General features: G+C 48.0%; 6 protein-coding genes across 6 annotated transcripts; 2 read left to right on the top strand and 4 right to left on the bottom strand.

The window, feature by feature from the left end:
* Positions 1 to 7,398: 7,398 nt before the first annotated feature.
* On the bottom strand, positions 7,399 to 8,667 carry GGS25DRAFT_244494 (GCN5-like N-acetyltransferase). The gene is made up of 2 exons (XM_049257142.1): positions 8,614 to 8,667; positions 7,399 to 8,496 (listed from the first exon to the last, which is right to left on the bottom strand). The coding sequence occupies exon 2, from the start codon at positions 8,300 to 8,302 to the stop codon at positions 7,724 to 7,726; it is 579 nt and encodes a 192-aa protein (XP_049118036.1). The 5' UTR covers positions 8,303 to 8,496; positions 8,614 to 8,667; the 3' UTR covers positions 7,399 to 7,723.
* A 638-nt stretch (positions 8,668 to 9,305) lies between these two features.
* GGS25DRAFT_520869 (FAD/NAD(P)-binding domain-containing protein) lies at positions 9,306 to 11,116 on the bottom strand (the record flags this gene model as incomplete). The annotated part of the gene is made up of 2 exons (XM_049263961.1): positions 9,306 to 10,992; positions 11,046 to 11,116. The coding sequence occupies 2 exons, from the start codon at positions 11,114 to 11,116 to the stop codon at positions 9,306 to 9,308; spliced, it is 1,758 nt and encodes a 585-aa protein (XP_049118037.1).
* A 1,685-nt stretch (positions 11,117 to 12,801) lies between these two features.
* On the top strand, positions 12,802 to 15,271 carry GGS25DRAFT_487292 (ankyrin repeat-containing domain protein). The gene is made up of 2 exons (XM_049260705.1): positions 12,802 to 13,140; positions 13,200 to 15,271. The coding sequence occupies exons 1-2, from the start codon at positions 13,038 to 13,040 to the stop codon at positions 14,654 to 14,656; spliced, it is 1,560 nt and encodes a 519-aa protein (XP_049118038.1). The 5' UTR covers positions 12,802 to 13,037; the 3' UTR covers positions 14,657 to 15,271.
* GGS25DRAFT_531030 (uncharacterized protein) lies at positions 15,253 to 16,350 on the bottom strand (the record flags this gene model as incomplete). The annotated part of the gene is made up of 1 exon (XM_049265452.1): positions 15,253 to 16,350. Exon 1 carries the CDS (start codon positions 16,300 to 16,302, stop codon positions 15,253 to 15,255), a length of 1,050 nt encoding a protein of 349 aa, XP_049118039.1. The 5' UTR covers positions 16,303 to 16,350.
* A 2,489-nt stretch (positions 16,351 to 18,839) lies between these two features.
* GGS25DRAFT_244581 (uncharacterized protein) lies at positions 18,840 to 20,824 on the bottom strand. Its single transcript, XM_049257143.1, has 7 exons — positions 20,430 to 20,824; positions 20,327 to 20,363; positions 20,197 to 20,267; positions 20,021 to 20,122; positions 19,770 to 19,970; positions 19,609 to 19,679; positions 18,840 to 19,555 (listed from the first exon to the last, which is right to left on the bottom strand). The coding sequence occupies exons 1-7, from the start codon at positions 20,613 to 20,615 to the stop codon at positions 19,090 to 19,092; spliced, it is 1,134 nt and encodes a 377-aa protein (XP_049118040.1). The 5' UTR covers positions 20,616 to 20,824; the 3' UTR covers positions 18,840 to 19,089.
* A 1,689-nt stretch (positions 20,825 to 22,513) lies between these two features.
* On the top strand, positions 22,514 to 24,777 carry GGS25DRAFT_487301 (GMC oxidoreductase-domain-containing protein). The gene is made up of 3 exons (XM_049260706.1): positions 22,514 to 23,178; positions 23,259 to 24,245; positions 24,324 to 24,777. Exons 1-3 carry the CDS (start codon positions 22,899 to 22,901, stop codon positions 24,713 to 24,715), a joined length of 1,659 nt encoding a protein of 552 aa, XP_049118041.1. The 5' UTR covers positions 22,514 to 22,898; the 3' UTR covers positions 24,716 to 24,777.
* The last annotated feature ends 493 nt before the right edge of the window (positions 24,778 to 25,270 follow it).

Raw genomic sequence — 25,270 nt, forward strand, 5'->3', positions numbered from 1 at the left:
CCCTCGTAACCTCCCTAGTTAGGGGTAGGCGGCGTATATACATGAATTCTTGTTATCTCATAATGTTAGTCCGTGTTAGACCTTATAAATCTGAAAATACACTGATTTAAACAGTTAATAGTTGGTAGGTACGGATGAAACATACCTAAACTACAACACTATGAGCCTTGGAATCCATGATCTACTTAGGTACCTAATTACGAGTGTGACGCGCCATTTTGAAGACAACGCCTACGCAACACACAACATCACAGACACAGGCGACCAAAAGACTCATCACCAAAGCACAAGAAGAACTTGAAGTAGTTACAACATAAGTATGCATCCATTATTGTTCAGATTGAATTAACTACTACTTAATAAATATGCCCGATATCTAATCTTTAAAGTCCACCACTTTCTCACGCCCCCTTTTGAGCTCGTGCTCATTGATTGTCTAGATCGGATACATGAAGACAAGAAATACAACATGACTATGATGTCCGACAACCTTACACTAGCAGTACAACCGAGGGTGAATATCTGAATATCCCTAGGGTATCCCGTATTCTTTTTTGCCCTTGCCCCCTCCATATCTTCCCAACTCGTCGACGATTGCGAGTATGGGTTTGAGTAAAGTAAAAAGAAAAACAAAAAGAAAATATGACAAAAGGAATGGATGGTGCTCGTGGCGCAGCAAGGTGCCCTGACTCCTCACCCACTCCTGTAATGTCCAGGACAACTTCAACAATCTATCCATGATTTCGTCGCTCGTCTTCTCGTCTCTCGTTCATCATCCCCAAAAGTTACATGACGACGCCAGCAATGCAATCTTACACAGCTGACAACAATAAAAACAACCTAGTACAGAAAGAAACATTATGAAAAAAAAAAAAAGAAAAGGAGACGAAAAGGGAAAAGAGAAGATTCAGAAAGCAACTCGTGTTTCTCCTTCTCGTCGCCACCGCAGTTGTGTGCTTTTTATGTATCCCAAGTACCCAATACCTGTAACCCAAGTTTCCGCAGTGAGACCACCGGACGATCATTGCGACTCGCCAATACCTCGTCGGTAAAGAGTATCGCGATCAATCTTCCACGTCTCCCAAGCCCAGCTCTATTTTCGATTTCTTCGAACCCCCTTCCCTTAATTTTCTCTATTCCTTTCTCCTCCTCTTCTTGCCAGCAGGGCAACGCGACGCCAAGTTGAACTCACTCCCTACCCCCATCTTTCTCGATAGCCGCCATGCGACCAGATCGATAATCGATGTTTAGGTACCTAAGTAGGTGGGTAGGTATGTGTACCCAGTGAGTTAATTTAAGGCGACCGATCCCGGTCCCGCGGCTTGAGCGCGTCGCGTGTGGTGATTATGACATTGCTGCCATCCTTAGGCTGGCGGACGAAGACGAGCCCGGAGGATGGCGAGCGGCTTTGACGCTTGGGTGGCGCGCGCGAGTTGCTACGCGACTTGGGCCGTGACTGCTGCTGTTGCTGCTGCTGATTGAACTTGTTGAGGAGTACCTGTAGCTCGAGCACCTGTGCGCTGGCTGTCGCTTGCCCAAGGGTTGCCGTCGACAGCTGCTGTGTCACCGCATCGAGCCGCGTCGTCAGTGCCTGCACTTGCTCCGCAAGACCCGGCACCTTGGCCGCCTCGCATTGCAGATCCTTGATCTGGCCCTCCAGGCTCGCCTTCTCCTGCGTCAATGCCGTAACCTTTTCGGCTTCTGCTTGCAGCTCCTTGGCTTTAGCCTCGAGGTCGGCCTTCTCTTGGGCTAGCGAGGACACCTTGTCGGCTTCGGCTTGCAGATCCTTAGCTTTGGTTTCAAGGTTAGCCTTCTCTTGAGCTAGTGAAGGCACCTTGGCAGCCTCAGCTTGAAGATCACCGGCCTTCGCCTCTAGAGTTGTCTTCTCTTGCGTTAGTACCGCGACCTTGTCTTCAAGTTCCTTGACGCTCCCTTCGAGCGCGCTCTTCTCCTTGCTGAGCTTTTCGAGGCCTGCGCCCTCCTCAAGCTCCTTGGCGCGGGCGGCAAGCTTCTCCTTCTCCTCTCGTAGCGCCTTGGCGGCTTCCTGTTGCTTTCCGATGTCGACTTCAAGTCCCTTCGACTTCTCCTCGAGCCCTGCGTGTTCTTGGCGAAGCTTCTCGAGGTCTGAGCTCACTTTCTCGAGATCGGCGGTGCGGCTTGTCAGCGCCTCCTTCTCCGACTCGAGCATCTTGTTGCGCTCCCTGACCTCGCTAAGCTCCGTCTCGACAGTGACGAGATTCACCCTGACAGTGGTGAGTTGTGTGTCAATCTCGAGGCGTTGGCTTGCGAGGGCGATGTTAGCGTCCTGGGACCCGGCCACCTCGGTGATTAGGCCATCAATCCGCGACTGCTTGTCGTCGAGTATGGCCTTGAAGTCTAGGCTTTGCTTGTCGAGCTCCTGCTTGGAGGATTCTAGTTTCGTCTCTAATTCGTTTTTGGTCGCTTCTAATTGCTTGCCGAGCTCATCCTTGGTGGTCTCGAGTTGCTTCTCAAGATCCGTCTTGGTGGTTTCAAGCTGCTGCGCAAGATCATCCCTGGCGATCTTGACAGCGTCGAGCTGGGCCTGCAGCTCTTGCTTCTCGGCGAGCGCAGCCTCAAGCTGCTTCTCAAGGCCTTCCTTCTTGGCCTTCTCCAAGGCCATATCCTTCTCGAGAGCTAGTCGGCTGGCCTCGAGCAATGTAACTTGCGCGCGGAGCGACTCAATCTCTTGCTCGAAGTCCTTAACTTGCTCCCGCAGAGAGTTCTTCTCGCCCTGGAGCCCCTTGATCTGCCCCAGCAGCGTCTCCTTCTCCTTGAGGAGTGCTTCCTTCTCTTCCGCAGCAGGCTTTCGGCTAGATTCGAGGGCCTTCAACTTGACTTGAAGGCCATGGTACTCCTTTCGAGCAGAGTCTCTCTCCGAAGTAAGCTCCTTTACCTCGATGTCTAAGTCTCTGAGCTCCTTGTTGAGTTCCCGGATTTCAGTGCTGAGATCTTTGACCTCCTTGGTGCGAGAGCCGATTTGCCTTTCGAAGTTCGCAGAGGTGGATTCCAAGCTGTCGATGTCGCGCCTGAGTGCATCCTCCTGCTCCCTTTGCTCGTGGTCTCGGCGCGCCAGCTCCTCCTCGAGCCTGGCAATCTGCTCCTCGAACTTCTCGTGGTCACGCCTAAGGTTATCGCGCTCTCTCTCGACATCTAGAAGCATGCCCTGCTGTAATTGGTAGTTACTTCGGAACTCATCTGACATCTGCCTCTGCTCCTCGAGGTCTCTTAGGATAAGCTCTTTAGTGTTGCGCTCATAGGTTAGAGCCCGCACAATCTCCTTGTTCTCTTCGCCCCTGGTGTTCAATTGCACAGATACGTCGTCTAGGTCCCTGCTTAGTCTGCTCCGGTCCTTGCGGAGGACATCAGTTTCCGACTCCAGTTTCTCGATCTTGTACATGAGGTCATCATCTTTCCTCCGAGCGAGCTGAAGTTCTTGAGACTTGGGTGGGTTCTGTGGCTGTGGTTGTATTTGTGATTGGGGAACGAATTGAATGTGAACCGTCCTCTTCTTTTCCGGGACAGGGGGCTTGCTGCTGGTTACCTCTGAAGGTGCCTTGCTTCGTGGCCTTGTCCTTACCCGGCTTGTAGATGTTACAGATGGGCGGCGTACATGCTTTACTTGTGTAGATGGCTTCGCTGGTTTGGGTGGGATGGTGGAATCCGACAAAACACTGGTGGCCTGTGTGTTGACGGAGAGTTCTGATGAGGCGGATTGTGAATCGGTATCGAAGCCGCTATACCTCTCACTGTCGGAGGGATATGTGGGTGATTGAGGTGCTGAGACAGGGTACATTTGCATTTGCATGTTCTCCGGCCTCGATACTCTGTAGAATCGTGCTGCCAAGGGGTCTATCGGCCGTGGCGCCGGTGCTGTTGCGTTCTTGAGGATACCTCTGAGAGGCGTAGTGGACTGTGATGTTGCCGTCCGACTAGGTGATGTTTCTGCTTCAGAATCTTTGGATGTGGGGGGCCGGGATCTTTCCCGGGATCGTTGATCAGGGTAGGCCGGGAATCCGCCCGGCATAGCGAAGCCCCGATCCATGGGCCGGCTTGCTCTCACGTCCATTTTTAAGTCTTTAAGTCTTTATACGCACTTCGTCGTATTCTGGATGAAATTGATAGATTAGTTTGGTTATTAGGGTGGTGGAGATATTTGCCCAGGTTAGTAGTGATGATGGTAGTTGTAGTAGTGTTGGTGATAGTACAGGGGCCTGAATTGGTGATGATGTGTTGTGGTTATGGTAATGGAACATCTTTCGATGGGAATGGGATGGGCTTGGTGAGGGTTTTGTTGTCTGAGTCGATCTTTTATGAGACAAGGTGAGGCAAACAAGTAGGAAGAGGGCTTTTTGTTGATTTTTTCCTAAGTAAGAATCAGGAGACCCAGAAAGACCTAAAAGGAAGGCTGACGGGTACTTGAGTTAATCTGGATTTGAGCGACGGTGGGTGTGGGTATGACAGAATGGTGCAGATTGGCTCGCGATGGGGCTCCAGATGGGTTCCAGATGGGCTCCAGATGGGCTCCAGCTTTCAGATGGGAGTGGGCGGCACTGCGCAGCCCGCGTGCTGACCAGGATGCCATCCCCGGGTCCGTCTGCATTGACTTCTGCAAGGGAATTTGTTGTACAATACACTACATACGATAATATGGATGAATGTATGGATGTAGTTGTACAATACATACATATGGATACTTAACTTAGTAACATACTTAGCACAGTACCTGGTGGTCCTGGTCATCCAGTCTATACTAGGTCCTACCTGACTCACCGCGAGGCGCCCAATTACTATAAGGAACGTATGCCCAACGGGAGGAGAGAAAGGGGGGGTGGTCTCGTAAACTTGAAATAAAGTCACAAGAAGTTGAAGTAGTTACAGTTTTAATTTTTTAGTGCCAACAGTGAAGCTGGAGTATGTAGTTCCGGCAGATAAGTAGGTACGGTACGGTAGGCAACGTTCCCTAGTAGTAGTAGCCTGGCTAAGCCTGGCAGTAGTTCCAAGTACCAAGACTTACATAATTAGCACCTACACTACATTCAAGTTACATGGAATTCAAGATAGATCCATGCAAACGTTAAGCCGCGTCTAAGACATCTCTACAAACTTTGTACCTGGTGAGTATGTAATTTAGAGTGGTTGGATCAGATGCTCAACTGCCCAATGCTGGCAAAGTTGGGCATGAATGCATTCGTGTAAGATGATTGGTTCAAACTTTTCAGGGTGACCAATGAGCGTGACCCCACCCCCCTACCCATTATGGGCATTTGCCACCATTTGCCAAGTCACAAGAAAACCTTTTTTTTTTCTTTTTTTTTCTTTCCCTACCTATGTACAATACCTACACACAGTACTGCCTACCTGACCTGCTGGGCACCTGCTAAGGCTACCGACCTTAGGTACCCCTAGCACCCCAGTAGGTACCTAAACTTCCTTAAAATTACTGACCACTCCGCGTCTCTATCACCCCAGTGCCTGTCACCTTCCCATGCTCCATGCCCATGAAGAAACACAATAAAAATCGTAAGCAATTCTTCGCTGGCTAATGACGTACTTAGGTCTCCTCTGCCCTACATGCCCTACATAGGGTTTATCCTACAATTTTCATCCATTTCTTCCCAGTCCTGACCGATGCCTGGGCCCAAAGGGCTGTGCGTTTTAACCGAAAACCTCAAGAGCCAGTCCCAGATATGCCTCACAGCATCCCTCAGACCAGTCACACCTATATGGGGCCCAAACGCAAGCCTACATTACATGTACATATATGTATATGTATATGTAGGCAGGTATGTATGATTGTAGGTATACATACATACGTACCTACATATCCTATATATATTTGATACGTATAAATGGGATTGGACACCTTCCTGCATCCCAAATTTAAAAACTTTCACACCAACTGGACAGCTGGATGGACAACGGAGCCAGTTGAGCCACAACGACTTTCTGTCGAGAGCCTATTTTGGCTACGGCACGCCCCATTCTATCCCTTATTGAGTCGTCAATTGTGTTGTCAAGCGGGCGACTAAGCTTGCTCCTACCAAGCGCGCAGTGGGCAATCCGTAGGATCGACCACCCAACGGACCCTAACGGACCCTGATAGCCCGATTTAAAATCCCCCGTTGGTATAGTGAGCGCTCTTTTAGAATAGCGATTAGCAATACTGGCAGATGCCTACAGCGAATGCGTTGTGTATTGATTTCTTTTTACGAGCCTTGGGGGGTCATTCTATGAAATTCGTTCGGTCTGCCTGGGTACACAGTGTTTTGCCTCGCTTTTACTATTCGCTAATTATGAATGACTCGATTGTGAAAAATGCATAGGTATGTAGGCTAGGTAGTGAAAACAGAAAAGCAAAAGCCAAAGAAAAACAAACACAAACACTGAGTGGCCTGAAGTCGTCAGTGGCGATATTCAATTTAGGCTGTCTAGTAAGAGACGATGATCTTTAATGCCTCTTTTTCATGCTTCCAATAGTAAGACATCCCAAGTATGGGATGGATTACTACATATTTGGAGTTCAGTTCAAAGAACAGGTTTTGGATTTCCAAAACGTGATAAACAGCCACATCGAGATCTAGGGTCCATCAAGCATCAACCATCAATCGTTGACCATCCAAGCTCAACTCTTTCCAAGGTCTAAAGGTCTAGAATGGTGGTACAGACCTTTCGTGCATTATTCGATTTCCAGTTCTCTTATGATTTTCTCATTAACATTGTTCCGATAGGTAATGCTGCATAAAACATTGCGTAAGTGGAGGGTCTAGCAGAGCGTTCATACCGGATTTGTTAAACTCTTGTTATGCCATACAGAAAGAGGAGCCTCTCTGCGTCCTCCTCCACTTGCACACAGTGTCTTGTAGTCAGCGCTCAAATGAGAAAACACATCAGCTTGCATCGCAGTAGCGCCCCTTTTCCCAATCAACTATTGCTGGGCCAACCCGGCCAACCCAAGCCAATGCGATGGCCGTTCGATGAGTTCTCCGACGTCCTGAGCCTGTACCCTATATCATGCACGTGATCCATTGGCGTGCAATATTCGCATCGTGTACGCAGTACATGTGTACGTGTGATACGTGATACATATGTATGTACATAGATATGGGCCCCCATCTCCTTTCTCGACGTACCTAGAACGTACTCAGAATGTATGTACTTGTGTCACCTTGGGCTCCAAGGGAATTCGAGAATGAATCATGCTGTGGTCGCCCAGGGTCAAATTAATAACTAACACTGAGATTGAGTGGCTGGCCGGGATACGTCATCGGCGGTTGACGGCTTGGGAAAAACAGGGACTAAATGTCGAACTCCTGCCTTACGAGGGTAGGTAGGTATTCTTCGTCTGCTCTCGACTAGGGATGGTCCGTACCAGCCGTTGCCCACAGGCAAATGCGGGGGATCACCGGTTCTGGGCCACAGTACGCATATAGCGCTGTCCGCGGCGGCGTCCTCCCAATCATCGGCTTCCGAGGTTATATTGGTGGGTTTATTGGCTCTTGCAAGTTGTGAGTGGGAAAAAAGGGCGCGTCTAATCCCACTCCTTTCCTTTTGGTCCCCCCTCCCCCCCCAGTAGAGACACAGTTTTTTTTTCTGTCAAAAGAGGAGGTGAAATAGGGAAATGGTTTAACAACTCTCACTCTCACCCCTGCCGGCCAGGTCAATTATGCGGAACCCCGAAAACAACCAAAGGACGGCAATTCGTTTAGGGCAAGGCCCTAGACATGCGAAGGTAAGGAAGCTCGCCTTTGAAGAAGACCTCGCCCTCACCGCTCATCCCGAACCGCTGGTAAAAGGGCAGGGCGCTCTGGCGAGCGTCGCACCAGATACTCGTGGCACCGTTCCTAGCGGCTGTCTCGATGGTGTAGTTTAGTAGGGCGGAACCCACGCCTCTCCCCTGCCACGCCGGCGCGGTGGCAAATTTGCGAAAGCGAGCCGTGCCACTATCATCATCACCATCATCATTTACAAACAGCGATATGATGCTCACAAGATCTTCGGAATTAGCGTCTTTATTATATCCTGTGGTGTTGTGGCTGTGATTGTGGTTGTCTTCGCTGTCTTCGCTGTCTTTGCTTTTCTCGGCGACGGTGGTAAGGCGTGGTGCAGAAATGAAAGCGCCGAAGTGCTGACCGGCGATGTCGTCGGGCAGCTGCACGTAAGACAGAGGTTTGTTGGGCCAGAGCACAGCGTGTCGCAAGGCGTAAGTGTCGGCTGCCGGGATGGATCGTATGGTGATTGGATGCCTCTCGGAGGAACAAGATACTGTATGACAAGGCTCCATGTTGGGTTGATATCTGGTTCTGGTTCCGGTCCCGGTTTCTGGTTTCTGGTTTTTGGTTTTTGGTTTTTGGTTTTTGGTTCCGGATCTGATTTTCTACGTTTCTTCTAGCCAAAAATATCTTACCTGGGAATTGAATGGATATGGATACATGTAGGTATTTTGACTCACTCATCAAAAGACTTGTTATTGTTAGACTCATCAACGCCGTGATTAGCTGAGACCCGACTGTCGGCCGTTAATTTGCGGAGACAAAGGAAAAGAACGAATATGCATGGATGATGGATGGAAATGGAGACAATGGATGTACTTACTACTATGTAGGCTGGAGGTATCAACATTGAACTATCAATGCTGGGCTAAGCTCTTCTAAGCCTGGGCTAAGCCTCAGCTGACGCCTGCCAATTCATATTCGGACATCTGGCCCCACAGAATAAAGTAGACGAGAGCCGCTGTCAGCTTCAACCCCCCTATAACAACCAATACTATCTAACGCACCGACCATCATCAAGGAAACTGTAAAAAGGAGAATGGGGGTGAGTATAATCGACTACCTACATACCTACTTACCTGCCTATACCTAGTGCCTACTTAGCACACCCAATGTATAACATGTATAACACCACCGCATTAAACCATTTCGAACAGCAATACGAAGTATAACAATGGGAACTATATCCACCTCTGCCTACTTTCCGTTTTGCCGCGTATACTCTGAAGTGTTAATTCCATTAAATTGATTGCAATGGACTGATTTCGGTTTCTGTTATTAGTATAGGTAGCACCGACTTCTTCTCCAAGAGTCCTCGTGCGGCTTTCTCCGCCGAACATTGGAAATATTCGAGGCTCGTGTATAGCTGACAGTTCAGAGGGTTGGATCCCGTGTCAACGTCTGAACCACACTTTTAGTTGGAGATGAATGCATTGGAACGTTTACGGAAATTCAGTATACAGATACTCCATCTCCATCTCTAATTTCGATATAGAGCCTCCACAAATTTGGCCCTCAGCGCAGACTGCTACTAGTGGGTTTCCCGTCGACAAAGTTCGGAGTGCTAAGGCCCCTTTTCAGCTCCTCTTTCCACGTCTGACGCTCCGTTCTTGACACGCCGGGGCCCTGGTATACGCTTCCGTAGAGCCCTGTCTCCCAGCTCCTGCCCTCTTTGGCAGCCTGCGTTGTGGGCTCCCTCTTTTTCTTAGTGTATCTTCGCTGGTACCACTTCCCGTACGAGAGAAGGTAGTAGAGCCGGAAACACAGGAACGCAAATGAATCGTTCTCGAGATCCTCGGGATACTCGGCGCCGAGATCAACGGCTGCCGCAATTCCCGACATAACGGCGACTTCGTGGGCGTTGACCAAAGTCCAGGCAGCCGCGTAACGCGTATGGCTTTTCCCTTGGAGGAACATCATCCAGGGAATCACAAACAGATAGTGCGTGTAGCTATGGCAAAGCTGATGCCACCAGTCCTTCCGAATAACCTTGTCCTCTCGAATCTCATCATCTGTCCACAGGTTCCTGTCACGGTCTTTGTTGAGAAAGATGGTCTGGAATATGTGCTGCTCGAAAGGCACCTTTTCAGGGAACTGGCTTTGGTAATTCGTCGTATCAAAGCACATCTCGAGCTTCGACTTATCTTCCGGATACATCTTGATGTAGTACATCGGCCGGAAGTTCCTTGCCCCGAATTCGAGCCGCGAGGTCTGATCGATACCGTTGATATTGGCCACGGCCAAGTCTTCCCGATAGAAGTTCTCATAGTGCTTCTTCATGTAGTCGGCGTCGTTATGAGTGATGGTTATATCATCGCTGAACTTTGCTGAGCCAAGAACCCTCTTCTCCTTCCACGTCACCGTTTGACCTAACACCCTCTTTGCAGTATCGGCAAGACAACACATCACAATCTCGTCGTACACTTCTTCATTAACCGGGGCATCATGATTCCAGTTAGTAGGCATGTGTCTATTGGGCATAGGAGTGTAAGACCTGAGTCTGACGACCACTCCACTGTTACCCCTCCTAACGACCTCGACGAGTTCTGTGGATAAGCGGACGTTGACGCCGCGCGAGACAAGATCCTTCCGCCAGCTATCGTAAAACTCCGAGAAGTTGGGGAAGACGACCATCGGAGGTAGATTGTTGACAAATGTGCTTTTATCAGGCGCATACCACATTCCATATGTAGGCGAAGTACACAGTCGTTCGAACATGATAGCCGGAACTTCAGGGGTGGCATTCCCGGTTCCTAGAAATAAGGCCGTCATAGGTAGGGCAATGATGTTGATGAATTCCTCCGAGAATCGAAACATCTTGAATACGAACCTGAGTGGAAGTAAGGCGAAGAACACTTCGAACCAGCGCATCAGCTTCAGCATTGTTGGGAAGCGTCTAATCTCTTTCTCGTGTTGAGCTAATAACTTGGTAGGAAACACATTAGACCAGAATGTGTCGTCTTTCCCGAAAGAGACTTGAAGATTTACAGGGTCTGCGTGGTACCCTTGCCGGTGAAACATAGTTGCCGTATGATGAAAGATATAGGAGCCGCCCTGGACCCCCTGGTTACACCACGATGCCCCATGGCGTTCCTTTTCAAGCGGGATGGAAAACGCTTGTCCACCGCAATAATCGACAGCATCTATAAGTGTTACGTTGAACTTTTCGGGATGTTGTGATAGATGGTAGGCCGTAGACATGCTGTGTTATGCTTATTAGAGAACAGAGCTAAATAACAATTCAAGGACCCGTACCCAGCAGCGCCAGCACCAACCACGACAATTCGCTTACGGCCATCTTGAGTTGTGTTACCGTTCTGAGTCATGATATTATTGTGATCTGTCGTCTGATAAAATGACCGAGTCCGTCATCAATAACCTGTTCTCTTTTTCATCTGATAATACCTTATATTCAGCGATGTAAACCCACGAATGAGTTTCTTGCCGTACAACAACGACACGTGCTGATCATCTTTTCACAAGACATTGAGGTACTTAACTCTGATTTGAGCTTCTGTTTTCAACCTAAAATAAAACTTTAGTGACATACTTTGGGGTGCTCATGATGATCATACGCGGAAGTCCGACGTCATTGACCTTGTTAAGGGGGGCGACATAATTTCGCGCTAATAGACACTTAGGTCGTTATGTTCCCATCTCCTTTGTCCTACCTAGTCTCGTGATAGTCACTAGGTATTCAGTAAACTCCATTTCTTCGGTAGCTCCGTATTAGATAGGTACCTAGTTAGTAGTTCGAGAATGGTAGAATCTCTGAGCCTATTCGTTCAGTAATCAGCATGTCTGCTTTCACCCCCCTTTTCCTTCACGTGACTGACGAACGCTTCTGGCAATGCCGATCTAAGCACATAATAGATAGTTAGAAAACTAGGAGAAATATAAACGGTGTCATCGACCCTGCACCTATCTCCACCAAACACAACATATGCATTTGGCCTGCTGGCAAACTATCATGGCTGCATGGTCCCTTGATCTCACAAACCCACATCCAAAGATCAAAGCTCCCTCTGTCGTACAGCTTGAAAGAAGGTAAGTGAGAGAAGGTTCGATAGCGCAGCTTTAGTCAAAATGTGCCGGCAACCCATAGGCTATAAAGGCGTATGGGAAAGTGACTAAGGAGAGAAAGGCATTGATTCTCGGGACAGCAACCACTTATTGTTCTAGTATGGAACGTATCTAGCGACCACACTGTTGGTTGGATTGGAACCCTTTTCTATGTCGGTGGGTCTGTGAGGGGAGGCAATCTACATCCATAGGTTCAGTAACAAACGCATACCCAGCCAAATCTTCCATGATTACCACATACGTATATCAAGCTCAGGCTGGTGTTTGCCCATTTGACCATATCTTGGCAAACGAAGACATCCAGGTCGGGCGTAGGTGGTATAGGTACCTAGTACTTAAGATCTGCGAAGGGTTCTTAAGCTTTGTGAAGAACGACTCCCCTATTGACTCTCAGGAGTTGGTTTGACATGGGACCACATTTAGAATCTTCGGTGGCGAGCGCAACCTCTATGCTGGATGCGATGGCTATTGGAAGTGCAAGACCAAAGAAAGAAAGCCCTTTCGTAAGAAATAGAAAGGGTTTCCTGCATTAAAAACGAGCGTTGCTAGTCCGGCGGCAATTTGAAAGGGCTTCGTGCTTCAAATATTCCAGGCGTACCGCGAGGTTGTGGTTATGGGAGAAGAATGAGATGAGATATCCTAGGTATCCTACATACCTAAGGTAGCCCTATACCTAGGTACATTGTAGGTAGGTGGGAACTACGGTTAGGTATGTAAATTGACGAGTACATACCTACCTAGGCTGGGAAGCTCGATCCTTCCTTAGGCATCTAACTACCTAACGTTTTATAATGGATGAATGCTAATTTTAAGCACCTGGCAGTCCGTAATTTGAGTAGTTGTGAGATTTATAGGCCATCCATTAGCAGAGGACCGTTGCATTAGGGGGCGGTGTTCGCAGTATTTTACGCTAAAAATAGCCTTGGGGGTGCTATTTTAGTGGCCAGTTGCCAATCCTGGGTAGTAGGAAGCACTTCCAATCAACGTTGAAGGGCATTCATTCATTTGAGCTTCACCCTGCAAAGTACCTAACCTAGGGTCTTAAGTGAAAAAATAGGTATCAATGAAAAGGCTTCATTCCTGGTTACATTAGTATCCAGGAATCTAACAGAGCCTTGGAGGGTCAAGACCATTTTTTTTCTTTTCAATTCCAAGGCTGTCATCATGAACCTTTTCGGCTTCGCTCCAGAGCTCGTCGAGCATATATTTGCAGAATTCGCAAATTCTCGTGATCTGAAGCGATTCATGAGATTGCGTCTTGTTAGCCGTTAGTTTATCCAACCCCAGCTTCATATGCACTTCATCGCTGCTCACTAACTTTCATAGGCCAATTTAAATTCTTTGTTGATAATGTCATCTTCCGCCTTCGCCTTCTCGACAACTCCGATTTGGACGTCCGTTATGAAACCTCTTCATATCGCCTTAGTGATTGGCGCGCCTTTCTCCTAGAGTATCTGGCTTACCAGGTATGGGTTGAGAAAGAGCCCAATTCGCTTCGCGGCTTCATTCGACGTGTTGCGATGACCATTTCTGAACAGGTCGGCGATACGGAGCGGACCACCATTCACGCTCGTATCAAATCCCTCTGTCATCTTGCTCTCGGCAATAAGGAGTATCGACAATTCGGCCACAATCTGTTCAACGTATCAATATCGCCAATTCCCAAATACCACGACATAAAGCTAGGAAAAGATCTCTTTGTCGCGGCCGTGTATCTTGGCGATAGATCTTATATTGAGAAGCTCATTTCGCAGGGCTCTCGGTGTGGTAACTGTCAAGGTAACCGCCCAGGTAGCTGGCAAAAGATGGCACATGTCACCAGTAACGTCTTTGGCGACGCTTACGGGGCAGCCACCTTCAAGGGCGACTTATCCATGTTACGCCTTCTCATTTCATCCAGTCCGGATTTTCAACAATCTGCGCCTCTGAATTCCAGCCTTCATCAACGTACTCTCCGCCGCGCTGCCGTTTTAGGTCACAAGGACATTTTCGATTTCGCTCTCGACAATAAGCCTATTGATTTGACCGCAGGGGAGCGTGAAGATTGCCGCGGATACCCGGAATATGAATGTCTAAGGGATGCAATAGCTTCCACGCCAATCGTAGAAAACTACAAGCGCGGCGCTTCCATGTTCATACCCAAGAGCAAGATATTCGACCCCCGCGGTCGTGGAAGTACCCAGGCCCGACTTACAGAAAAAGCAGACGCAGGCCATGTGGATATGGTACGATATTTCCTCAGCCAAGGCATCTTGCTTAGCCACAATACTCTGAAGAACGGAGTGAACGGGTGTGAGCCCCTGCTAGCAGGTGTGAGGGGTGGAAACCTGGATGTGGTCAAGCTGCTTCTCGATTATGGAGCAGATCCAAACTGCTTTCCAGTTGTCGATACCGCACTTATGTCCGCTGTGCGACTTTCAAGACTTTCAATAGCCAAGATGCTCCTAGAGGCAGGGGCAAGAAGCAACGAGGGCTGCCCTCCACCCATTGTATTAGCCGTCTTCAAGGAGGATATGCCCATGTTCCGTTTGCTGCGTCAATACGGTGCCACGTTGGACACCCCGGAGACCGGAAATTGGGCGATGGCCGTCGCACAGTTCTACGAGCTGGAATCGATGGCAGATGTGCTTGTACAGGAAGGTGTAGAGAAGGGCGCGGTCCTTCATCGTTGTGCCGGACGTAAAGAGATATACCAACCCCAATACCTGTTTCCGCAGTGTGCGCTAGACCAAGAGGACATTTGGCAACTCGCAATAGAGCAAGACGCACTAGAATATCTTTGAGCCATAACAATCATGATGATGATGATATGTATTTTCCCTTTCTCGGTTTTACCTAGACACACGTCAAGGTATCATCTGTCCTACGAGATTGAGCAAATGTCGCGAAGGCGCAAGACTACTTTCTAATACCTGTAACTAGATTACAGTGCGCCGCATTATTCAATCAGACCTCGATGTTTTATAGCATGGCATACCTACCTACCTAGGTATCTAGGTAGATAGGCACCTAGTGGACCTAGTATAACAGTACAGCCATACGTGGACAAGTACTCATAATAGTTGAGCATGAGGCTCTCTTGAACATTGAAGTATACCGCATAAGGAGGTGTTTACTTTGTCATTTCTTGGAGTTTCAAGTACCTACGGTCTTCCCCCCTCCATATTATCAGTTCTTACTCCCGGGTATAGTACCTGGCTTACATCACTGAAGCCTGCTTCGTAGACACATCTCGTTTGGCCTAACTGGGTCCCTATATAAACAATACCCATCCATACCAATCTTTTTTTTCATTCATTCATCAAAATTTATCCTAATCCTAAGATACCTCCGCTGCTATTGGCCGCCGCAAAGTTCCTAGCATGATAGTGAAACTTCCTCAAGAATCACGTCCCGGAATCGGACTTCGTTTGGACTTGGTTCGTTTAGGGGCAGTACTGCGCCTGTTTCGTTTAGGGGCAGTCTTTCGCTTGGTCGCTTTTGTGCCGCCAGAGGTGTTCGGTCTCTTTGCGTCTGGGGCGTCTTCGTCGTCGGACGAGGACGGGGCCTCGTGCTTCTGGCGCGTCAGCGAGACTTGCAGGTGATACTGCTCGATGATGTCAATGATCACGGTGATGGCAGCGATCCTGGCGTTCTTGAATGCGGCGGCATCCTCGAGGAGCATTTTCTCGTATCCGCCGATGAAGGGGTTGTTACGGAGCTCCTCCCAGCCTTTGTCGCCTTCCCGGAAGACGAGCTTCTGGGGGCCATCCCCAGCGTCTCTGCCCCGGGGGTGCTCGGCGAGGGCGTCGTGGATGGAGTTTCGGACGGCCGGGTTGATGATGTTCGAGTCCCCCAGTATCATCAGCTTGCCGAGATCGCCCCCGGCGGCGGTCCATCCGTTCTTCGTGAGCGTGCGGCGGTTTACGTGGTCGGGCAAGCCGCGGTTCTCGGTCTCGACCCAGATGGTGTTGAAGACACCGGATCCTGGCTGAACCGTGATCGTCTGGTACTGGTAAACAGCCTTGTTGCCGTAGAGACTCTTCGTGTCGTCCTTCGGGTCAATGCTATATTGCTCCCAGTCTTTGTTTTTGGTAATCACGAAGTTTGCGAATGCTCCGGGATTCTGTATCGTTCCTCGGCTCGAGCGCACTAGGCCGAAGTCGTCGAGTTCGCGATTGGCTGCCAACATGGCAGCAGAGACGTTGTCGCCGGTCATGGCACAGCTGCAAGAATCTTGGGTGTTTTCTGTGTTTTCCTTTGTGGGGTTTTCACCTGAACTGGTAATACTAGGTACAGCTATTGTGTTTGTGTTTGTAGATGTGTGAGGCTTGGGAGAACTATTCACTGTAGTGGTTCTACCTTGGAGGACAAATGCAGTAGCTTCATTAACGTGGGAGGATAAATTGAAGAGTGTAGCAAAGGCTAGGATAGCGGAAGGCGGTCTCATGGTGAATAAAGTGGTGAATGGATAAGTAGAAAGTTTTCTGCAATGGCGGTAGCGCTGTTAGGATAGAATAATTCAGAGTCATCAGGCAGGAACTGGATTTGTGCACACGCGGTGACTGCTGTGGTAAATATATTTATATTGTACTTTACCCTATTACTCGACACTTGACACGGCTCTGTTCCTGATATCTACCTAGGTACCTCTAGGGCTACCTTATATATAAACAAGCCCCTCTTATTTCAGTACATCTTTGCCGCGTGGGATCTTTGTAGTTGAACTCCTTCTTCCTGAGAGCTATGCTTGGTGAATGGCAACCCTTTTCTACTTCATGGACGGCAACAGTCGCCAACCTATCTACGGTTAGTTTACTAGTATCCATGGATAACTACCGTTTGCTTCAACTTCCCTACGCCCCACCAAGTAAAAGTTTTAAGCATAACCACAGCCTCCCTTATGTAATGGCGTTCTAAATCCAGATATCCCTAAGCTCCGAGGTCAAACTCGGAGCGGCGCAGGCGGCTAAAGCTACCCCCAGCCCTTCAGATATCTAATACGGAGGGGGGCCGCCGGGTACGGGGGGAAAGAGCCCATCTTCCTAAGCTGTCAGAGCCTCCTGCAATATAATATATTGTAGCCGTTAGCACGGAGCTGCCTGGTACGGAAGAGCCTCACGTGGGAAAGCCTTGTTCGGTGCTAGTTCTACGTAGGAGAAATAGACAGGCAAGACTATTAATTATAGGGAAGCGAACGTAAGGCTGGAAAGCAAAGCCAAGTCTAGATAGGCGCCAACTGGCAAAGAAATATTTGCTCACCGAGCAAAGCTCGTTTCTTGGCATCTAATCCTTAGGAATATGCGTCTTTAACTCCGCCTGAACTGATAGGATATGAGCAGCCTAGATGTTTTCAAGTTTTCCTAATACTGTTAACCTTAACTCCTATACAGCCTCGAAAGTCTGAACAGCCCTACGCACTAATCATATCCCTAAATTCGGGCCTCAGGTGCATATAAAAACTTATCAAAGTGTACGTCCGGGCCTCCTTGGCTTACATAAGCTTCCAGCTATACGAAGCTCATACTACGATTGTATGGACTTACTAGGACGGTGCGCCATATCAACGAAACCGCCAACCCGCCAAAACATGAAAAAAAAGCACGTGGTACACGGCTTATCTTACAAATTTATATGGTAATAAATGTACCTTGCGCCCACACCATATATACCACCATTAAAGACTTTGGATATTTGACAAAACTTATTCTGAATAGTCAATATATATATATATAGTTAATTGAATAGGTAAACAACAGCTCAACAACAGCTGAACAACGGCTGAACAACGGCTGAACAACAGCTCAACAACGGGTCAACAACAGCTCAACAACGGGTCAACAACAGCTCAACAACGGGTTAACAACAGCCCTAAAGGTCTCTGCAGTTGTTATTCTAGCCTCTAGCTGCTTAAATAGCTGTTTAGGAGAAATCTTAGAGGCTTGTAGCATACGTAGGCACCTAAATACATACCTAGCCACCTATGTAATTGGGCTGTTGTTCAGCTGTTGTTGAGCTGTTGTTGAGCTGTTGTTGACCCGTTGTTCACCCGTTGTTCACCCGTTGTTTACCTCTCTAATTAATTGTATATATATATTGACTATTCAGAATAAGTTTTATCAAATATCTAGAGTCTTTGATGGTGGTATATAAGATGGTATATAAGATGGTATATATGGTGGTATATGGTGGTATATGGTAGGTTATGTAGCATTATTCCTCCTTAAAAAGGTACATTTATTACCATATAAATTTGTATGGCGAGCCTTGTACCCTGTGCTTATATAATCAATATTTTTAATGTTTTGGCGGGTTGGCGGTTTCAATTGATTTGGCCCACCGTCCGTTCGGCAGCCAAGGACGGCTCGACTGCGAAGAGCCGCCGAGGACGGCTTCCGATAGACGGTTAGTTTCATGACAGCGCTATACTTCTCCATCAAACTGTTTTAGTGACGATCGGGCATTATATTTTGCTCATCGCTAGCTACATAGTTAGACTATATAGCTTGTTTTGAGATACTAAGTACGGCTGCTGATATCTGGCTTCCGAGTCCAGGCTCACTGAGCAGGGTTGAGGGATCTAATACTCTAACAATGGCCAGATTATTCAGAATGTGATCGTCGTGGTCGCCAGAATATACGCAGTAGGCAACGTAGCTACTGAGGTTAGGCTGATAGTAAAGTGGGAGTAGATGTGGATATCGACTATTAGCTAACCTAGCACTTTCGCCATTCATTAGTTCCCAGGCCGTGCGTTCCACTATCCAGGAACGCCTGCAATTGTTGAAGAGGGCCTAATGCATACTAGACATCCAGGCAGTCGGTAGTCCTCTATTGCGAGGCTTGAAGGTACCTAAAGCCAGCCGAATTACACCAAAGTTCCAAACATGTTGCGGTGAACTCGGTAGTTATGTTCTCGTTTTCGTAGACACCAAATTATTCCAACGCAAGGACCCCCACGTAACCACAATGCCGATGCCCTACACTGGCTAATGCAAAGCGTATGTAGATATTGCTAATCCAATCCCTATCAAATATTTAGTCGTGTTGAGGATGCGTGGTTTTCTGAATTGAAAGAGTATTGTAACATAGGCGCCTAAGGTTAGCAGGTAGACAGGCACCTTAGCATGTAGGTAAACACCGAATCGGCAATTATGAAGTGTAATACATAGTAGTATTGAAAACTCGTTCTCTCCGACTGAATCCAATTGGGATCAGACGCTGGAGCAAAACCGCATCATTTGAATGTCTGCGTAATCTCTCTTTGAACCAATATTCCTGCCCCATAAGACGAATCGTCCGAGGCCTCCTTTTGTAGATATAAGTTTTTCTCGGCCTTCCCTGATGTTGCCACAACCTGGCTGCGGCCTAATTGTCCGAGTTCGACGAGACTTTCCTCCGAGTCGCCTATCGTCTGAAATTCGTTCCTCACTCTTGACTTGGGCTTCCTCAAATCCATCGGATCTACGTTACTTCCGAGGGTCCCATGTGACTGTTGATTACTCCTCTTCGTGAATCGGGATGGCATGAATCTGCGGAAGACTTTGTCGAAGACTGGCCGTAATAGGGGCGAACAAGCTACCATGATAACAACTCCCATCTCGGCGTAGGTCCAAGTAACGACGTCAACCACTGTGTACGCAAAATCGTTGAAGTCGAGTTGACGGAAAGATAATAGACGGATTGTGGCAAAGGCAACAGAACTAAAGACCGTTAGGAAGTGCGCCCCCTGCTGTAGTTCCACTCATTGACTTACACGGCACCTATGCTGAATATTCCGAGAAGCGCGAGCTTGTATGGCTTCTTGAGCTGTAATTTTAGAATCATCTGTTTCGCAACCCGAGGTCAGACATGTGTTCCTCCAAGTATAACCCAACATGGTAACTCGACCAGGGGCGAGTAATCGAATAGTCTTACCGGTATTGGCATGAGGCACATTACAACGTCGACGACAACGTTGTAAATGCTGACCGCTGTGTATGCTGCGATTTGGTCGCCACAAGTACCAACTGCCGTCGGATCCCAATTCTTCTCAATCGGCCGGCAAACAAGAAGGCCTATTAATATCGTCATGACAACCCACGCCGCCTGAAATCCAATAACTATCCAGGAAATTATCTGCTGGCGTCAGCCATGGTATGGGGACAATGCGGTGAAGTTGAGCTTACTTGGAACGAGCGGACCGCGAAGATGTTCTTCAACGTCCACAAGATACTCCATTTGGCACCACACATCGATATACCGTACAAGGCTTGTATTACGAGCATACACTATTTGCAATAGCAGTTAGAGATGTAATCTTGTAATCTTGATTCGAAGGGGATATCGTTTGCTTGCCACTTACCTGAGTAAGTCTTGCGATATGGTATTTCTGGAGTTGATCCATGTGATAGCCAATGCCGCCCATGTAGAGTACTAATAGTATATTAGTCGACTGGAGTCCGGCGTATCCGATTGCCTCTTTTCCAACTCACATATAAACAAACATACGACCATGGCGTAGAAAGTAGCCTTCATGACTTGTTAGCTGATGGCCGATAAAGTCTCCCCGAGAGACTGGATGGATCGTTGCTATACCACAGAGACGTAGAAGAAAATATCAGGAAGGTTTATCGGTAATTGACGTATCCGTCGCGACCACAGGCGTAGACCGGTCCATACTGCCACCAGGACGCTGAAGATAATCGTTGTTCGAATGCACTGCGCAACCTCCTCCCTCGGAGCCAAAGGCACAGTGACCGTGGTGAGCTTTTGGTGGTCCATCCCAAGTTGTGAACCTCAAAAGTTAATAGCCGACATTCATCTAAAACGAATTAGTTCAAGTACATCTATAAGACCAAGTACTTGGATTCTTGGAAAGGTATTTATTGCAACACTGGCAGGATTCCAATAAGGGGTCTATAAGACTGGAGACCAATCAACATAAACGTAGACTAACACTGCATAATATTTCCTTTCTCATCTGGCCTCATCCATTACCCGAACCGAGTTCATCCCAGGGGCGTGGGATCCTGCTTGCTTACATATTCTCTCTGGGTAGCCAATGAGCAACTTTCTACTTCCCAAAACGCTTATTCTTGCTTAATAGATAAACCTGGAGCGTACCATGGAAAAATCTTCAACGCCATCTGTTTTGTCTTCCCTTGGCGCATCTGCAGGTGCCCTTGTCCATGAATTTTGTAAGTCTTTGATCTACACCCCTTATATTTACTGTGATAAACATTGTTTCTCAAATACCGGCCGAGAATTGTATGATAAGCGATTGATATCCATGGAATAGAATCATCTAACTAGCAGGCTATACCACGTAGTCATTACTTAACAAACTTGATTATTTTCGCCATTTTTTTCCAACACTCTAGGTTAGACGACATGAACACTTATGACGCTTACAACGCTTACTACATATCATCAAATTGGTCTTAGAGCCCACGTGTATGTAACTATGCTGGATTGTATACATAATTAGTTATCAGTAGAAATATGCAAGGGTTATTATGGCTAGTTATGGCACCGCGTAAGACTTTTTCCAGGGGCCGGGAGACGATAGTAACGGTAATAGGGGGGCGCAGTAGATGAGGCCTTGGTATTTGAAGGCATTGAACCGGGGCCCCGGCCATAGATTAGCAGCACAACACGTTTAAGGCTTAACTATGTTACCCGCTGAAGAGGCTCGACTACCTCCCAGCGTGTGCCCATGCCAGAATCTGGGGTAGTCGGTGTTTGCCTACTTGGCGCAATAATAAAAGCGGAAATGTACCACTCCCACGGATACCAGATTAGTGGCACCTGCTTCGCGGGATACCTATGTCTCATAAGTAGGTATAAAAAAGAGGTTGAGTTATTCTGTTCTTCGTCCCTGTATGTTGATGAGGATGTTGGTAACCAAATCCCACAATATAACGTTAGTGGGTAATTTAAACATATTTTGACAAAATATTTGTTGGTAGGATTTTATGCCTACCTACCACTGCAGCTTAGGTACATAAGCAACTGTAGCGAACTAACCACCTAAGTAGGTACCTACTAGGTATGCACTTATTCTGTGTGGGGCCGTCGGTGATCGAACCCCTTGAGGATTATGTATACGGCAGGTGGGTTGATGAGATATGTAAGTAATATGCATAGAAAACAGAAACGAGGCATGCATTTGCGAAGCTTTGACGAGTTCGTCCCAACTTGCCTCATCACGTACATATTCTATCATTAAATTACACTAGGTACCAGCCTCTTACCTGAAGGCTAACCTTACATATTAAAAGGTAGTGGTGGTCTCACAATTGATACTAAGAATAAATACGAAGCCTCTTCTTTATCGTCTAACCACATTTTCCCTAAGCTAGAAGGTAGCCCTAAGCTAGGAGGTAGTCCACAAATTTCCAGGCACAGACCTAGTGTAGGCAGATACAGATATCATGTTCAATCTAGGTTACCAGGTAGCTAGTTAGCTATTGTGGATGCTAGAGAATACTACGCCGTACAGACGAGGAGAGAACCCTTGAGGTCTTATATTTCAATCTTCAACGCAGGATAAGATTTAGTTGGCAATAGTGGTCTAGGCGAGTACCGACGGCCCACATACAGCTCGACTACACTAGATCTATCAAAGGATTAGAGAAGAATCAAACGATTTGGTCCCCACACATCGTTAGATCAACATTGAAGTGAATAGGTACCTACCAACAATAATTGCTAGCCTAGAATATAGCATGGGCCTTTGGAACTTTCTACATATCCATACATACCTAGTACCTAGCTGCCTGCTGTCTTAGGTGCCTCTATAGCTGCAGCACTACTAACACAAGACAAAAGGGGGAGTGAGGGGGGAGCCTTGGTGTAACTTAGTCAGGACTTACCTAGTACCTATCTGGTAACAACCTTGGAAGTAATATTTACCGCCAACTCGTAGCCTCCTCCCTTGATGCGCATATCTACCTCTCACTTTGCTTCTCCCTTATATGTTGTATTCTTCACATATTCATCATAGCTTTCATCAAATTCTCCGATCGCTTAGTACTCTAATTACCTTAGTCAACGCACTACACGATGGCACCAACTGTATATGATCATATTATTGTGGGAGGCGGCCTTGTGGGCTGCGTCGTCGCAAGCCGCATAAAGCAGTATAAGCCTGATGCTACAGTCTTAGTCATTGAAGCAGGCTCAGATACACGTGGCAGAACGGATATTCTGCAGCCACAAACTCTTAACTTGGGAGGAGAGCTCGACTGGCAGTTTCAGACCGAGCCGATGCCCACCGCCTTCAACCGCACACTTGTCTACAACCAGGGCAAAGCACTTGGTGGCGGCTCTTGCATCAACTCGGGTAAGATTTTTATTTAACTTGTCACACCTCAGCAACTTATTTGATTAAAAAGACAGTAGGCTAACTTAAGACTTGTGAAGGTGGTTGGATCCGTGGTAATGCCACCGAATTTGATGAGTGGGCAGAATCAGTCGGCGATGAGCGTTGGAGCTACAAAGGCCAGCTGCCCTACTTTAAGAAGTGTGAGCGTTGGTTCAACAGCAAGAACCCGGAGCAGCACGGCACCGACGGTCCCATTCACATCTCTTCCGTCTCGTCAACCGGCCGCAAATTCCCCTTGGGCCAGGCCATTGCTGACGCCTGGGAAGAGATAGGCGTGCATGCACTACCGGATCTCGATCAGAACACCGGCAACAATATTGGCCGCGCAGAAGTCTGCGAGGGCAGGCGTGAGGGCAAGAGGCAGTGGTCTGCCTCGGCTTACTCGTTGGAAGGTGTTGACATCCTGACCGACACCCTTGCAAAGAGGGTAGTACTGAAACGTGATGGGACCACCGAAACCCCCAAGGCCACGGGGGTCGAGGTGGTTGATGGCACGGTATATTCAGGTAAAAACATCATTGTCTCCGCGGGGGCCTTCAAGACACCCCAGCTCCTCATGCTCTCGGGGGTCGGTCCGTCCGCCCACCTGAAGGATGTAGGAATCGAACCCTTGGTCGATCTACCCGAAGTCGGACAGGGGCTTCATGATCATATGTCACTTTTCCAGCACTGGCGCCTGCGCGAGTCCAACGCGGGCTACGTTCTGGGATCAGCCAACCCGCTCTTCCAACAGCCAGAGTTCGCCCTCGGAGTGCCGTTGGACTGGCTGGCCTGTGCAGACGTCGACAAGAAGGGTCTTGCTGAGGCTATCCAAAAGGATGTGGGCAGCGCAAGCGATGCTGCGAAGCACCCGCTCGTTACCACGCCACGTGCGATGCTGGAAATGTTCGTCATGCACATGAAATTGCCCTTCCCGGGTATTGCCATGGATGCCGACCATGTAACTTCTGATGTCGCAACATTCCTCCCCACATCGAGGGGCACCATCACTCTACGATCCGCCGATGCTAAAGATCCACCCAAGAGTGAGTTAGCACATTAATGCCATAAATACATACTATTTAATGAAGAGAGCGGTTTCATGCTAACTTTTACAATCACAGTCAACCTAAACTATCTCGCGACCGAGGCAGACAAGTACGTATACCGCGAAGGGCTACGGAAAATCACGAAACTCATGCTGGCAACCGAGTTCGGCAAGAAGTACATCGCCGGCGAGTCGGTGCCAGAGGGCTTTGGGCTCGAGCCCCTTTCGCTGGACGACAGCGACGAGAAGTTGGACAAGAGGGCTGCGCTCACGGGCGCGATGACGTGGCATCCGGCAGGGTCTTGCGCCATGGGCAAGGTGCTGGACAGCGAGTTGCGAGTCCGCGGCGTAGATGGTCTCAGGGTCGCCGATGCCTCGGTGTTCCCCGTGCCGTTGAGCGCCCATTTACAAGCGCCCCTATATGCTCTGGCTGAGCAAGCGGCGGCTATCTTCGCGGGAGTGGCGTAAGATAGTGTAGTCAGCCATTGGTGATAGTTATATAGGAATAATTAACATCTATGAACCCTTGACCGGCTTCGTCTTACCGTAGCTCCTCTTCGATAACTCCGACTAGGCTCATTTTCTGTTCAGCATCGTCCCGGAAACCCCATATATTTTCAGTGCTTTAATATGCCCTCGTAGATTAGTTTCATATTTATTTCAGGACATCGAGAACAAACTTAATGATTTGTCATAGAATTTCTATGCTACCTCCCCAGGTGGCATTGCCGTATCCATGCTCACAATGGGGGCCAAGTCCGTAATGAATTTATGGCTAAGGAAAGCCATTCCAAACCTATTGTTAAATCAGTGCGATGATCGCATTCATTTGATCACGTTTCAGTGAAAAATCAACCCAGATGCCGCTACCCGTTGGGTGCACAAATAGACAAAAATGCAAAAAAGGAAACACCTTAGGTTTGAATCTACCTTGGTAGGTAGATTGTAACTGACAAACAAAGTATCGCCAGTCCATTCATCAGCATTCACTGCCTTTCCAGTAATATGTGAGCACGTTTTGAT

This window comes from Hypoxylon fragiforme, assembly GCF_022984875.1.
Source record: "Hypoxylon fragiforme strain CBS 206.31 chromosome Unknown GGS25scaffold_4, whole genome shotgun sequence".
Lineage (NCBI taxonomy): Eukaryota > Fungi > Ascomycota > Sordariomycetes > Xylariales > Hypoxylaceae > Hypoxylon > Hypoxylon fragiforme.

Coding starts and splice junctions, on each gene's coding strand:
- GGS25DRAFT_244494 (XM_049257142.1), bottom strand. CDS start 8,302: ATGGAGCCTTGTCATACAGTATCTTGTTCCTCCGAGAGGCATCCAATC.
- GGS25DRAFT_487292 (XM_049260705.1), top strand. CDS start 13,038: ATGAACCTTTTCGGCTTCGCTCCAGAGCTCGTCGAGCATATATTTGCA. Junction 13,141..13,199: donor GAGATTGCGTCTTGTTAGCC/GTTAGTTTATCC, acceptor TAACTTTCATAG/GCCAATTTAAATTCTTTGTT.
- GGS25DRAFT_244581 (XM_049257143.1), bottom strand. CDS start 20,615: ATGGACCACCAAAAGCTCACCACGGTCACTGTGCCTTTGGCTCCGAGG. Junction 20,364..20,429: donor TTTTCTTCTACGTCTCTGTG/GTATAGCAACGA, acceptor CAAGTCATGAAG/GCTACTTTCTACGCCATGGT. Junction 19,680..19,769: donor TGTGCCTCATGCCAATACCG/GTAAGACTATTC, acceptor GTTGCGAAACAG/ATGATTCTAAAATTACAGCT.
- GGS25DRAFT_487301 (XM_049260706.1), top strand. CDS start 22,899: ATGGCACCAACTGTATATGATCATATTATTGTGGGAGGCGGCCTTGTG. Junction 23,179..23,258: donor CGGCTCTTGCATCAACTCGG/GTAAGATTTTTA, acceptor AGACTTGTGAAG/GTGGTTGGATCCGTGGTAAT. Junction 24,246..24,323: donor TGCTAAAGATCCACCCAAGA/GTGAGTTAGCAC, acceptor TTACAATCACAG/TCAACCTAAACTATCTCGCG.